The sequence below is a fragment of the Asterias rubens genome, chromosome 18 (assembly GCF_902459465.1).
Source record: "Asterias rubens chromosome 18, eAstRub1.3, whole genome shotgun sequence".
Taxonomy (NCBI): domain Eukaryota; kingdom Metazoa; phylum Echinodermata; class Asteroidea; order Forcipulatida; family Asteriidae; genus Asterias; species Asterias rubens.
Window position 1 is genome coordinate 2426839 of NC_047079.1, and position 16534 is coordinate 2443372.

Genomic DNA, 16534 nt, shown 5'->3' on the forward strand with positions numbered 1-16534 from the left:
ATTAAAAACGTTATGTTTTAGAGCGTGGTATTGCAAACGTGTTTATTGTGGCGAAAACATTAAAATGTGTTGTTTTTTTTCTGTCACGTTAATAGTGCGATAAATATCAGTTCATGTCCTTGTATCACATCTTCCGGAAAATTTTATATTTCTACTGTAATTCCGAGGGTGCAGTGATGAGTCCTTGAAACGACTCTACGACATTCATTTTCCAAAATTAATATGCAAAATGAAACTACGCAATAAAAAACCGACAGTTTAGTTAATAGTATATAAAAACAACTGTAGCTTTATATTCCTTGATGGAATTAATTATGGCCGCCGGTTATGCCTGCAATTTTTATTCAAACATTTTAAATTGGTGGAAAAGGCTGTACCCTGTTAAAGCAACAAAACACAAATAATTCACCTAACAACTGGTAACAGTTGTCTTATGTTGATATCTTATGATATTAAACAAAATAATTATAACTTCTGATCAAAAGGTCATAGCGTTTTAAAGTTCCTGGAAAACATTTCTTTTGTGTCTTCCTTTCCCGAACACGTCTCGATATTGTGAAATATATAACTCTTCCTCGTAGTTTTGTTAGAGTTTGTTTTTAAAAGAGAGAGCACCTTTTTAATGCAGATGAAACATTGGGTATTTGTTTTGAACAACCTTTGTATAAAACGTTCGGTGATGTCACAATAACTTGTAAAAGAGGGGATGCACATTTCTGTACAGCGATTGGTTTAACCGTCAAAACGGCATGAAACCAATCTTGCTGTATCAAGAAGGTTTACCAACAAAAAAGCACCATTTACTGTGAATTTGGAAAATAGAATTTTCCTCATGAGCTGGTTACACAATATTGCATTTTATCTTGATCTCCCTTACTACATAAAAGTGTCGTTGGCAGTAAAATTAAACAAAAAACATTAGAGGTCGTCGAAACCACTTGTGTTTAATGTTTGCATTAACGTTAGAATACATGAGATAATAATTTATACATATATTGCTACAAATCATTGTTTCTCAACAAACTATTAATCATTAATTTTAGAGTACTAACGTTAAGATATATATCATAGTTCTAGAAATAGTGTATTTTGTTTGTTTAAATAAGTACATTTTAAGGAATAAACAGTGACGTAGTATCAGTCGACCGTTTTTTTTTTCTTTCATTTGGATATATAATGAGTTTTTAAATATCATAACGGCTAAACACAGTATACAAGCTAAAACAATTTCCCCAACATTGTTTTTCTACTTTTCAAAAACTACAGCACCTCAGCAAGTAATTGTTAAAGAGAAACGTTCTACTATCTTTGGCAGTAAAATTAAACAAAAAACATTAGAGGCCGTCGAAACCACTTGTGTTTAATGTTTGCATTAACGTTAGAATACATGAGATAATAAGTTACTAAGTTTAATGTAAATCAGTGAACATTGTGTTTTTGTCCTCCTACAAAAAGAACCCAAACCCTTAATATTGAAATCATCAGACTGAAGTTGCTATGTCAAATAGTTCAGAGCACGCTTTTTTAAATGGCACAATGGTATAACAACCGTTTGCCCAGCACAATAAGTAGTGTTAAGCATTATTTTCTTATAGTCTGATAATCTAGAATTCAACTTGTTCTCTTATTATTGACCAGACCCTCATGAATGATATAAGTTGTACAAGCTCATCAGCCCTTCCCAGTGTTGCTAGATGAGACCGGTGGGGTCGAGCAAATCGGTCCCAGTGCCTTATTAAAAAGCACATGCATATTGGACCTAAACCCTCGACAAATAAACCCCGGTCGCCTCTCCGTGTCGCAACCAACAATCTATGGATGCGTTCGTATAGCTTCCCTAGGTCAACCCCGGTCTGCGCCCGGTACGTTCGAATAGCCTTAACGTCATTCCAGGGGCTCACCCGGGTCAGCCCCCAGTGCCCAGCTTGTGGAGTGGGTCACTTGGGTGTGACCCGAGGTGCATGCCGTCACCACGAGAGGGCGGGTGTGATCGTTCGATTAGCTCTTATCCGAGTGAGCAAGGGGTCGACCAAGGGAAGCTAATCGAACGCACCCTATGTAGACGGCAAACTGTAAGAAAATATACTTAGAGGGCGCTGTGGCTCTGTGGTGTTATTTTAATTGGGAATATATTTTCAAAGCGCTCTCTTCGTATAAATTTGTCAACAATGTACGATGTGATGTGTGCAGATCCGAACGTTGGTTGTGTGTGTGCTTGCGAACACCGTTTTCTTGGAAACCAGGGGATGAAAATTACAATAGCGCCCTCTTCTGCTTCTATTTACTAAGACCGTACAGTGTGCGGTGTTGTTACCCAGACTGCAATCCCGACCATATCCTTTTGGGCCCCCTTGCCCCATTTCAACGTTGGTTTCGACTGCCGGTCTTCTGCGTTACATTCAACATTGAGAGGGGCGGGACGGGGGCAGACAAGGTTTATTGTCAGTGTGAAATGGACAGGGAGTGGTTACATATAACGTAGGAATGGTTGGCCCAAGCATTTTGGCCGGGATTGTAGGCTCCGTTGTCGGAGGAACAAAACTCGGCTCATTTGACTGGCGACAGAACATGATGTTTTCTTTTTGCTTTCGAAAAAACTTCAAACAAACGAAATGAACTCGTCCCTCCTAGGTTCCCCAGGCTGGTAGGGGCCGCAGTTAACAAAGAGCCGGAGTGCTATTGATTTGTCGTCGGAGATTCTGATATCAATACGGTCTGAAGCAGATTGAACCAAAAGAGGGTGCTTTCGAAATAAAAAAAAAACCACCATGGTCACCGCTCACTGTGGAGGAGGAAACAACCTCAAGGGCCACGCGCAATTCTCCAGGACTGCTGCCGGAGATTCTTTCCCCTGTTTGGGAAACTATAACATGGGCTGAGTGAGGGTGACTTAAACGAAGGCGCTATCACAAGTAGTTTGTAACAAGTTTGCCGTATAAGGGGGAGGGAAATTTGGGAGAACATAATCTCCTGACACACCTCCCCAAAATTGGGACAGAATCTCAGGGAACAGATTTCCATGAACATCGGCCCAAGGCGGAATCCTTTGTTACGTGTTAAACAATCAAAAATAATTCAATCTCATCCAAAAGTTGTAAATAGTAAATACATTTTGTTCGCAATGTGTTCATTTAATTTGTATTGCTCCATTGAATATTCTTGTTTCCAAAAAGCATTTGTGCGGAAGTAGACTCTGAGAAAACAAAGGAATTGGAAATCAGTTTAAAATTACCCTTTAAGGGCAAAGGCAGGACACATTAATAGGTAACTTTCAACCACTAGTGAGTCTTTCCACTTTGTGTATCTCAGCATATTCTTAAATTAACAAACCCGTGAACATTAATTTGAGCTCAATTGGCCGTCGAAGTTGCGAGAGAATAATGGGAAGACAAGTTGTGTGCTTTCAGATGCCTTGAATTTTAGACCTCAACAATTCGAGAAAGTACTTCTTCTCAAAAACTAGTTTTCTTCAGAGAGAGCCGTTACTCACAAATTTTGTTTATACTATTAACATCTCTCCATTGCTCATTACCAAGTAAGGTTTTTATGCTCACAATTATTTGTTGAATTTTGAAAGGTATTAGCAAATGCTTAAAAACAACAGAATTTAGCCATTAACTTATGGTTTGGTGTATTAAAAAACGTACCCCAGAAAAGGTGTCTTCAAATTAAAATCCTCAGTTTGTTGAAAAAAAGTTGTTAAAGCTTGACTTGAGTAGTATAGTAAAACGTTCGTGTAAAAAGCAATACACAACTGGCCTTATGTTGCTCTATGTGCTTGCAAATTAGTCTGTTCTGACAAAATACATTAATATTTACAATGTATTTTCTTTTTATTTGACCTCGTTTGAGGTAACAATTTAATTTAAAATTTAATAAATGTCCGTTCAATGATAAAAAGTGAAACTACCATTGGAGTTTCGAGCCAAGGGGGCAATGATGTGTCATGGAGAAAATTATGTGAATATTTTTGCTCGAATAAGATGAAGATTTTATGTTTATTTAAACAAAACTAACTTCGGTGTGCTAGTGTAGTTAAAACATTCACTTTACTTACAAATCGGGCACTTTGAGCCGGATGGTGGCGCATTACTTCTTCCTTTTAATTCGTTTAAGTTTACAGATTTTAGTGACTGGAAACTGTAAATGTAATCATTCGATAAATATGTTTTGGGGATTGATAAAAAGTGATCAGACAGAAACAAAATCACACTACAATTGCACGCACGTTAATCTCCCCCAGCTGATGGCTATGTGGTGCCCGGAAGCTCAGTGGTGACCTTATCATCGTGAGACTTACACGGTCTATTGGAGGGAAATGGTTGATCACCCTGGGGAGCCCCATGTGATCTTGACGTCATATTTGAAATAATATTTACAAACTGGGGGGGGGGGGGTCGAACACACACACTAAGCCCACAATAACATCCGAGTATTATAAATAACGCCCTCTGTTGGTCTAACAATTGTGCAGCCTTAGTTTTAACCATGGCTTTAATCTCCTCTAATATTAGGAAAGGCGAGGGTCAAAGGTTTCCGATGATACCATAATGTACGTAGGGGTGTACCGAACGACAAAACTGCGAGGAATACAAATCAGCGATACTTCGCGCTATGTATAAATAAAAGGGGCACACATGAAAAAAAAGTACGTTCACTTAAAAAATTCATGTTTTTTTTTTATAGCTTCATGGCTAAAATTAAGTTATCTGAATATTGACATTGAAAATATAGATCCTAAAGAAGTAGAACAAAAAACATTGTTACAAAATAAAAACCTCTCCACAACGACCCCTTCCACATGTAACCGTCCATTGCACGCTAATGCATTGCGCGAAATTTTACTCATTTTCACAGAGCGGGTCACGGGTCTCTGGCCACGTCTCTGGCCATGGCGAACAAGTATATTGACAAGGCAAGGAAACACCAGGGCTACGTTAATATAAAGATCGCAGGTTCATAAATGTCCAAGTAATTTGTTTTTGTGATTTGTTTTCATCAAACACTAAACTAAAATGTATCCAGTCAGTTTCTCATTTAGGCCTGGTGTGTTTTTTTTTTTTTTAACTGTATGATTCAAAAGTGATATATACTGAAAAAAAGTCGGTCTGATTTAAGCGGTTGTAAACAAAGTTCACTATAATCTTGGCTGTCTTTGCTACAAACTGGACAAAATACATTCATTGAATTTCTTTTTCAATCTATAAACTTCCGTACGAAAGAAAACAACAGTACAGCCAAAATGGAATTTGGTCCAGTAGAGGGCGCCCCATTGTGGCAGTTTAACCCGGAAGCATATCTGACCACGTGGGCAATGTAGTGCTGTTCATGTACCCCGTGAAAAAGATGCGACATTGGTCCATTGGCGTAAATAGTGACGTCCTCTCCACCATGAGTCTCTGAATCAATTGGGACAAGCGCTGGATGGTGAAAATCGGCAGCCTCTGCACAAACGAAATAACAAAACAATGTTTATCACAATAAAATTACGATAAAACAATTTTTGTCACAATAGTAATAATATTGTTTACACAAGTTAATGATTAACTCTATGAAATGGCAAAGGGGCACTTTCCCTTGGCAAAATCGTGTTTGCAAATACTTCCCTGTAACTTTGCCAAGTTATCATATATACTCGGATTTAATTTTACTGAGTGGTGTACTTGAGCGGTACAAACCAATACTCAAAGTAATCAATTGGAGCTTTACCTGTGTTGGTATCCGTCAGATTCCGTCTCGAACCAGTACTTTTAAAGCTGTTTAACTCATCAATTCCTCCAGGGCCGTTTGCATATGAGAGTGTTGTAAATGGCAAACCGTCATTCATCAGACCTTGACATTCATGCAAAACCATTTTGTTGTAATTAGAATTTAAATATGAATGGTTTGACGATGAGTCATCATTCACTTATAGAAAACTGAGAAGCTTGCACAACTTGTTAACATTACTTACTGGTCAGAATTCATTCTGAATTCGGGTAACTTAACGGAGTTTACTTTTTGTTTCAAAACATAATCAAGCTGCAGTCTACAAATAATTGGATTTATCGAGAGATATCGCCCTTTGAAAAAAGGGAAGTAAATAAATAATAATAGTTAGAAACAGTCTCTCTTTAAATTCATCGTATACTATTTTGCATACAAATGATATTTGGAAAGATATAGCTTTTAATTGTTCGAAGACACTAGCACTATTGGTAATTGTCAAAGACAATAAAATATCAAACGTTGAAGTTGAATAATGAAAGAAAAAACGCCCTTGTCACACGAAGTTGTGTGCTTTTAGATGCTTGATTTCGATATATCAAACTCTAAGTCTCAGGTCTCGAAATCAAATTCGTGAAAAATTACTTCTCGAAAACTACGTTACTTCAGAGGGAGCCGTTTCTCACAATGTTTTACACTATCAACAGCTCTCCATTACTCGTTACCAAGTAAGGTTTTATGCTAATAATTAATTTGAGTAATTACCAATAACAATAACATAACATAACAATTAATATTTATAAGGCGCTATTCCATCAAGATCATAGCGCACTAGACAGAATTTAACTTGAAAAAAGGTGAGTCTTAAGGACTTTACGAAAAGCAGACAGAGTATTAGATTCCCTAATGGCAGTTGGGAGATTGTTCCAAACATGGGCCCAGCAACACTGAAAGCCTTCTGACCTAGAACTTTGTTTGCTCGGGGAACATTCAAGCGATTGATCGAAGAAAATCGTGGAGGAGTGTAATGTGACAGTTATTAAGTGGTTATAATGAGGTGTAGTTTTGTTAAAGCATACAAACGAGAAGAGCAATCTTAAATGGGTTCGTTCTCGAGTTGGTAGCCAATGAAGTTCCCTAAGTGATGGGGTAATAATATGTTCTCTCAAGGATGTGGAACATACTAAACGAGCTGCACTAGTTTTTAGTCTTTGAACTCTGTCCAATTCATATGACGTTGCACCAAATAAAAGGAGATTGCCATAGTCAATACGAGAGAGGACTAAAGCTCTGACAACATGATGGAGAGTTATATCCTTATCCAGATACCGTTTGATTCTCCTTAAGTTACGTAGTTGAAAATGTATTGATTGGCAGAGGCTGGAAACTTGCTTGATCATTGTCATATTATGAGAATCAAATTTTATTGTTAAGTTGCTGACAGAATCAGTAGGGTCAATCGATGTATCAGTTTTATTTTCATTGAGCTTAAGCTTGTTAGAAGTCATAGTGACCACTGCCTTTAAAGTTATATTTGTGGATGAAACTTACCTCCTCTGCCGAGTATTGGACTACCACGATCAGCTGCTCCTCCTATAGAGAGTACATGGCTATGGTCGGCAGTTACAATAAATAAAGTCTCCATTTCATTGGTCATTGACATCGCCTTGGCTACAGCCTTATCCATTGCAATGGTATCATGCAGGGCGTGGTAGGCTAACCCGTCATGATGCGCATGGTCAATTCGGCCACCTTGGTGTGTCAATTCAAGATAGTATGATTTATTTGTGTTTGAATTATTGACATTTTATGAAAAATCTGGTATGTGTGTCTTGTTCGTGAAGAATGTTCACGCTGTCACCATCTTGGTCATGTTCCCTGTTTCCATAATAGTAATGAATGCTAACATTCATTGCGCAAACATGGCACCAGCCTCAGTTTGGTTACAATGGAGTATAAAGTCAAGATGGCCACACCGAGATAAAGGTCTATAATCACGCTGTCACCATCTCGGTCATGTTACCTGTTTCCATAACAATAATGAATGCTTATATTCATTGCGCAAACATGGCACCAGACTATTATTTCGTCCAGCCTAAGTTTGGTTACAATGAGTTTGAATGGTGTAAAATCAAGATGGCCACACCGTGATAAAGCAACATCATAGACGGAGTTTTTGTCAACCAAGATTCGAAAACTAGGAATACAAAGATAACAAACGATGGCCCTAGTTTTTAAAAATGTTTGTTTACAACCAAATTCCAAGTTTGCAGAAAAGTCTACTTTGGTGACAAAATCTAGTATGTCGGTTGCATGTGTGCTATATTATTCGGCCGTTCATGCCAACCTGCGTGGTCTTGTTATCAACAATGAAAATACATACAATCTGTGACTGGACAATGGCATTAAAAAGACAATGTAAATACTCCATATAACGAGGTTTCAGATTGTCAATGATTTTCTAAGCCTAAAAAAAAAAGAGGTAGGGCCTATAACGATAACCTCTTGTGAAACAGCAGCAATGACGCAAAGGGCTCATGTAGTCTTGTCCAAGGTCTTTTACGCAAGCACCGGCTTGCATAGTTACTATACTGCACGGTATATTACAGTACTTAATACCGTGGGGTCGAAGCATGGTTTTTCCAGGTTGTCATACCTCATACAACGAGGCTGCAACTAGACTCGGTATCAAGTTTATGCAGTTCGTGAATTCAGAGCTGGCCGGTGCTTGCGTCTGGAGGCTTGGACAAGGCTAGGGCTCATGAAACCAATTAACCAACACTTTACAAAAAACAGAAACCTGTATGTTTTAATAATAACTTACCCTCAACCATCAGGAAGAACCCGTCTTTGTCCTTCTGAAGTATCTGAATGGCCTTTTCTACCATCTCAGACAATGAGGGCTCACCCCCTACGTCATTCATTCGGTTACCTTCAAATTGCATATGACTGGGCTCAAACAAACCTGAAAGGTAAGCAAACTTATTATAACTGTCAAACAAAAGTTTCAATATTAAATCGTCCTGGCTATAGTTATAAAGTTCAAACCTACGCCTTTTCACTTTTCCTTGAATAAATCAGATAGTCAAAGATTTCCTCCCTCCCTATGACTGTTCCCTATTAAGACGGACACGTAATATTATTCTGATATAATTTTAAAAAAAAATGAGTGCAAACAAAGTAATGTAATGATGTACAACCAATAATTTTAGGTTTGCTTGAATATAAAACGTGTTTAAGACACTGGAGACCTTTGGTAACTGTCAAAGACCAGTCTTCACTTGGTATATCTCAACATATGCATAAAATATTACAAACCTTGCGCGCGTTTTGGCGACCCTAACCAGAAACATGTTTGAGCTTTGGTTATTGGTCGAGCGTGTTCGGTTGAACCGCTGTTCCGACCAAACCGTAACCGACTTGTTGGCTCGGTTAGGCTTGGTTTTAAGATGGCGGACTCTAAAAATTTACGGAAAACGTAGTGGAATTATTTGAAAAATGACATACTTTGAAGCATAACAATTAAATAATGTTGATAAAATTACAAAGACTAAGTTCCATTCCTCGATAATAAAATGACGGCAATATATTTTGAGATCATTTTCAAGAGATGTACCTACGTCATGGAATGTTTCTGGTTACCGACCCGTTTTCGCGTAGCTCTCTGAAATTTTTCGGTCAGTGAATTTGACGTCAATAACTGGTTTCTGGTCATGGTCGCCAAAACACGCTCCTGTTAAATTTGAGCTCAATTGGTCGTCGAACTTGCGAGATAATAATGATAGAAAAAACACCCTTGTCACACGAAGTTGTGTGCTTTCAGATGCTTGAATTCTGGATCAACGGCACCTAGCCTAAAGCCCAAGACAAATAAGTGACACAACCTTCGATACCAAAATGAAACCCTCTACTAAGCCAACATCCTAGACCTATACACACGAACATTTAGCCCAAGATTTATGCGGCGCAAAGGTTGCAGGCACAATCATGTTCCAAACGACATGCCTTGGTTGGCTGTGCCATACAGACGATTGTTCGTACTTGTTCAAATTGGTACATAAAACAACAACTCACCTAAAAGGTTGTCAGTTTCAAGTGGATTGACGTCTTTAAATTGTTCCAAATTCCACACGTACTTGCTGTTTGTCTTGTCTTTTCCTGCTTGCCATTCGTCTTAAACAAAACATAATATTGTAAAACAACTAGTGAAACAAATCCTTGCTTGATTGTTACAATTCGTAGTATATAGCAAGAGCTTCATGTGACCGAAAGAAAATAAAATGCTGTGGAATTATAACAAACATCTATAAAGTCAAGGTTTGATCAAGTGAAGCTATTTTGATCAGAGATACTTCTACAAGAACACAAAATTTTAAAAGAACATAAACAGACAAGAATAATTAAAGGTGAATAGATTAATGACCATTTAAGACACTGGACTATTATTGGTAATTGTCAAAGACCAGTCTTCTCACTTGGTGTATATCAACATTATGCATAAAATAACAAACCTACGCAAATTTGAGCTCAATTTGTCGGCGAAGTTGCGAGATAATAATGAGAGAAAAAAACTCCCTCGTCACACGAAATTGTGCGCTTCCAGATGCTTAATTTGGGGCCCTCAAAATCTAATTATGAGGTCTCGAAATCAAATTCGTGGAAAACTACTTCTTTCTCAAAAACTACGTTACTTCAGAGGGAGCCGTTTCTCACAATGTTGTATACTATCAACCTCTCCCCATTACTCGTTACCAAGTATAAGGTATGCTAATAATTATATTGAGTAATAACCATTAGTGTCCACTGCCTATAAATAAGTTCGTCTGGATTGTTGAAGATCATGATCGTTTTTACAAATCCAAAATTATGTATGATGTTACTTACATATAATTTACAAAGCTCCTAGCTTAGGAGTGAAACGTAACTACTAGTACTAAATTATATGTAAAGTATACATCATACATAATTTTGGATTTGTAAAAACGAATCTTTTATTTCAGATTCATTACCACTTTATATTCAAGTTCATTCCTCCTATCTTCTATAACTACGCACCATGCTGTCTCTGTGGTAATTTCAGCGCCTTGTGGCTCATGGACAGTTATCGATTCACCATTATCGACTTACCAATATTGATTTACCATTGTCGTTTCAACATTATCTTTTCCCATTATCGATTCTCCATTTCTGAATCACAGTTATCTTTTTCCAACTATCGGTTCACCGTTATTGATTCACAAATATTATCGAATCACCATTATCGATTCACCAACATCGAATAGTCGTTATTGATTTACAAATATCGACTCACCAATATCGACTAATTATTATCGATAAACCATTATTGATTCACCATTATCAATTCAGCATTATTGATTTCAGTAGCTCGGTTTCTATGGAATCTGGATGGGATCAGAAACTGTTAAAGCAAAATGGTGCAATAGTCATCAATAATTGGGTTTAAGTTTTATCAGGTTTACAAACCAATGAGATTTCGTCCATCATTTCTAGATCCAGCTTTAGAAGAGTCTTTAGGATACTCTGGGTCGGCAGCTTCTCTCGGTAACATTTTCATCCTTCCCCCACCCATTATAACCTGGCATAGATTAATGAAGAAGTATAGTATAAAAATGACCGCACCCAAAGTTGGTGGTACATTCGAGTTTATTTGTTTGTATTGGTCGGCATACAGTATTTGAATAGCAGGTAGGGTATTCTAGGAAGCTGCTTCTTAAATAGAAGAACACCATGCATAAAGTGATACTGACAAGTTTGAAATAATGGCATTCGCCAGCCTTTCATTATGTAGCACGCTTGAAAAATTCTATAAATTGATTAACTGTTCTATATCGTTCTAATTTAACATCTATTATGTTCTATATCGAGTGCTTCCAGCTTCCTGTTTCAGTGCCGGTCAGTTTGTGAGATACTTTGATTCAAAAACCATAACACTCATGATACTGGTGAGGGTGGCGAATAATCAAACGATACATTCAGAAAAGTGAACGCAAACACTGGTTTGTGTCAATGTTGCAGATTGTACCTGTGTATCCTGTGCGAGTGTTATGAGTTGCTGAGCGATGTCAATGCAACCAATGTCAGTTTCCTTCTGCGGTATATCAGAGTCACACTCCCAGTCTCGATGGGGCGAATGTGCGTAAAGTGCGGCAGGGGTAGCGTGTGTCACACGGGCAGTGCTGACGAATCCCGTTGCCTTGCCTTTAGAAAGCACACAAAGCAACGAAAACCTAAGTAAATAACTAGCATTTATTAGCTATATATTCGATCGATACAATTTCAAGAACACAAGATTAAAATTATTACAAAACACTTGACAACAAATCAATGAAAGTAAATCATACTTATTATACACACACTGACTGGCAATGAGGTAATTGTACGTCTACCCCCGAGGGATTTTGAGTGACCAGAAGAGGGACCTATTTCCCGAGGCTGAAGGCCAAGGGAAATAGGCCCCTCTTCTGGTCACTAACAGGCCCGAGGGGGGAAAAGACGTACACTAGTTACCGAATTGTGCCAGTCAATATTGTGTAATATTATACAGCTCGGTCTTAAATGTGAAATAAGAACAACACGTGAAAAAGAAAGGAAGTTTTGTAGTTGCTGTTCACGGTTCAAGTCAAGAGAGGGCGCTGTAACCGGGCACTATTTTCAAAGAGCGAGTTCCCGCAAAACACATGCGCCCGATCACTAGACTAAGCTCATCCCACGAGACCGTGTTTCAGCCAACCAGAATACAGAAAAAGCAAGAGGTGTGTTATAAAACATTATATGAATATTTTGACGTTTTTTTTAACTTACCAGACTTTTGAGCAGATATCATAACAGACTCCACATTAGCATTGAGACTAGATTTACAATCTCCTTTAATAGCAAAATCGTCTAGGCCTATCACTGCTGTCTTGGTTTTAACACCACTAAAATAAGCAGTGCCCGTACCAGCCGAGTCCGGTACTTGCCTGTCGGTATTGTAGGTCTAGAGGATGGAAGAGGACAGGAAATATTCTCAGACTAAATGCTCCGTATGTTTGACCACGTGGGCGCACTCAATATAGCCCCCCCCCCCCCCTCAGTGCCCTGCCTGTGGAGTGGGTCACATGGGGTGACCTGAGGTGCATGCCATCACCACGAGAGGGCGAGTGTGTTCGTTCGATTAGCTCTTGTCAGGGGTTCACCCGAGTGAGCACCACGGGGTCGACCCAGGGAAGCTTATCGGGCACACCCACTATTTGTATCACTTCTGGGCACTATTTCCCCGGTCAGGTTCTTGCTTTTCAGAACCAGTGATTTCATTGGATAAACGTGCAGTGACGTAAGCATTCTGTTTCCGTGTTTTGATTGGTCCGAGGTGATGTTTGGCATTTGTACTAGCGGTCATCTGCATATGAATCTAGGTGAAAGGTGAAGATGGACAAGGATTGACCTACGCTAGAGGCCACTCTCTGGCGTTATCATTCACGAGCCTCGAAGTGTGACGTCAGATGTTCTGAGCTATAGGGATATACTAGCCTGAACATCTGACGTCACACTTCGAGGCTCGTGAAAAACGCCAAAGAGTAAAACCTCTCGCCTCTAGGTCAATCCCCGTCACCAATCCCCGTCTATCCCGTCCCACGATTCGTCCTGTACAGTTTTGATCAACGTTCTGCCACTTGTTGCGCCGTTAATGTTGCTTGAGAGACGGGTTGTAATGGCTCCTTTAAGGGTGTTATTGTCCTTGGTTTATATGATTGTAATGGGGTGGCTATGTTTTCCAGTCTTTAATAACTGTTTGGGGATGAATGAATAAACCCCGTGATACAAATATGTTTGATAGCGCCCTCATTTGGTCAAAAGTACGGCGCATTTCTGTTTGAATGTCCAAATCAAAGTACAGGGCTGCGTATTGGCGGTCGTACCAATAGAGGTTTCAGTCATTGTCCAGTGATTATCCAATGTCCAATTCAACCGCCAAAAACTCACCCATGGCTGGCTTAAAGTCAGCGCGAAAATAATCTGCAGTAATTATGCAAAATGACACTCCCACAATATACCTGCATTGGTGCAAAATAATTCTCTTAAAAACACCACAACCGGCAACTTTCCGCACAATAGTTAAACAATATTATTGTAATCATAAATAACATTTGTTATTACTTTACCGTGACATGACTTGGCTTGTTTCGATGCGGTACCATTATGAGAGTGTGGGCTTCGACGAGTGCAATTTGTTTGCATGAACATTGCACGATTACTATAGTGAGTTACTCCTGCATTGCAGTTTAAAAAGTAGTAGTAAAGGGCGTTTCATGTATATATATATACATGAAACGCCCAACCAGGGGGTGGATTTCACAAGAGTTAGGACAAGTCTTATCTCGACTTAGGACGAGTTACTCGTCCTAACTTTGGACTACCCAAACGTTTTTAATATCTCCTATATAGGACTAGCCCTAACTCTTTGTGAAATCGACTCCAGGCCTGCTTTAAGTGGGGAGGTTTTTTAAAACGGTGAAGATCTCCTGCAGTAGTTGTTTCAGTGTGTAGGTTCGAGACGTAATAATTATTGTTACCTTTGACAAAGCTACACTAGGGAACTTATCCCATTCGAGGTCTGTTTCTTCCCCGTGATCTCCTTCCAGCTGCCCCTTGAGAATCCTCGCAGCCGTCACGGTTGTTATACCCATCCCATCTCCGACGAAAAACACCACGTTCTTAGCTTTATTCGTGTTGAGTGTTTGCTCTCTGGTAATAGCTTTCTGCAAACTGTCGTAAGCCAGTTCATTCCAGTACTTCGCACCTACAACGATTAATTTATACAAACACTACAAACACTACTCGAAAACAATCAGATAGTGTCGTCTGCTCAGAACTGAAAGATCATTGGTGGAATTTTATGGGTTTCGTGATTTAGCTTTTGCAGATGTTGAAGCTCCTTGTAAATAGGATAAATTGATCAAGAGTGCACTTAACAAATAATTATTGAAAAAAAAAAAACTTTCATTTACTAAATAAAACATCCATTTGTTGATTATGGGGGTATTCATTTTCATTTAATTAATCACTATACAGATATCTAATTGGCATATAGTTCTAAACATTATTGTTATATCAATTGCAACACCGAAATACATATACCGGGTATTTTGTTACGAGATTAAGGTGTGTTCTTTCTCCACCATCATCTTCTGCGTTTTTCGAGAAAAAAGAATCCTCTGTTATATTTGTTGTGTTCGTACGTCGTTAAACTATCAATAAAAGACAATGGAACAGGGCACATTGCGTCAAAAACTCGGGTTCTATTCACGAGATAACAACAAGCAAAACAACAGACCTCTCGTACAACCAGATCTCGCGTGAAACAATGGCATCATATTCTATAAATAGATCACTAAGTCTGCATACACTACAATATTCAAATTGTATCTGCTGAAAAGTCAAATGGACCTCTACTCTATGGTTCAAGCGAGAACCACTGGGCCTACTTACTTTGTGATAGCACATTGCCTCCTGCAGTCAGCATACAGATCCAAATTAACCATCTTAAATCCAACATGTTGAAATCAAAGTAACAAAATCAGAAGTAATTGAACAGTGTATACCGATCGTCACTGTTGTTATCCGACTGAGGTCATAGTCAGTTTGTATTACAGACTTCATAACTATAGAATAGCAATAACTTATCATTTCATTCATTCTTTGGCCTTTGAACCTTGGAAATAAATTATCGGTCTTTGAACTTTAATTTCATATTTCAAATGACCATTATCTGTCGGTACTTATACTAAATCATCAACTTCATATCTCTAGTACCAATTAATCTACTGTGAAGTTCCACAAACAACGGGACTCCTTCAAATTATTGCGTCGAGGTTAAAAGAACACGTTGCCGTGGATCGGTCAAGTTGGTCTTTGAAAAGCGTTTTTAACCGTTTGTTATAAAATGCATATGGTTAGAAAGATGTTTTAAAAGTAGAATACAATGATCAACACAAAATATGCCTCGAAATTGAGTGGTTTTCCTTTTACTTTGCGAACTACCGGGTCGGCCATTTATGAAAAATTTGACTCCCATAAATGGCCGACCGTGTTATTCGACGAGGTAAAAGGAAAACCACAAAATTTCGAGTGATACTTGTGTGGATCATTAAATTCCATTTTTAATAAAACATCTTTCTAAACCATATGCATTTATAACAAGCTGTTACAAACGCTTTTCAAAGACCAACTCGACCGATCCAAGGCAACATGTTCCTTTACCTCTGCACTTCACGTAAGTGATGTCGGTCATTGTGATACTTTGGCTTGCTGTTATGGCTTTCAGCATGTTTGTATGAGGAGTTGTAATAAGGTTCATTTAGAAAAATCACTTCGAATAACTAATAGTTAAATACGAAAGCCCTCCAGAAAAAAAACTACGTTTAAATCTGTGCTAACGGCTTGATTCGTCATTATGGATTCACCCTGCCCCCCCCCCCCCCCCCCCCGCGTAACAGGCGGATTCAATCTTAACACTACATCTTGGCGTTTTATCACTATTCGAAATAGCTGATCCTCAATGTAACACGTTTTTAATATAGTTTTTTTTTAACCTTTGGTAATAATTACTGGTCTTTGACAATTATTGTCAAAGACCAGTAGTTTCCCTTGCTGTATCTCAACTATGCATAAAATAACCTGTGAAAATTTGAGCTCAATTGGTCGTCGAAGTTGCGAGATAATAATGAAAGAAAAAACACCCTTGCCACACGGAAGTTGTGTGCTTTCAGATGCTTGATTTCGAGACCTCAAAATCTAATTCTGAGGTCTCGAAATCAAATTCGTGGAA

At 38.5% G+C, this 16534-nt stretch overlaps 1 protein-coding gene across 1 annotated transcript; it reads right to left on the minus strand.

Moving 5' to 3' along the window:
• Window positions 1-5196: 5196 nt before the first annotated feature.
• On the minus strand, window positions 5197-15997 carry LOC117302585 (alkaline phosphatase-like). The gene is made up of 10 exons (XM_033786562.1): window positions 15967-15997; window positions 14280-14506; window positions 12529-12703; window positions 11750-11925; window positions 11191-11302; window positions 9781-9879; window positions 8531-8671; window positions 7258-7458; window positions 5710-5832; window positions 5197-5444 (listed from the first exon to the last, which is right to left on the minus strand). The coding sequence occupies exons 1-10, from the start codon at window positions 15995-15997 to the stop codon at window positions 5197-5199; spliced, it is 1533 nt and encodes a 510-aa protein (XP_033642453.1).
• Window positions 15998-16534: the final 537 nt, after the last annotated feature.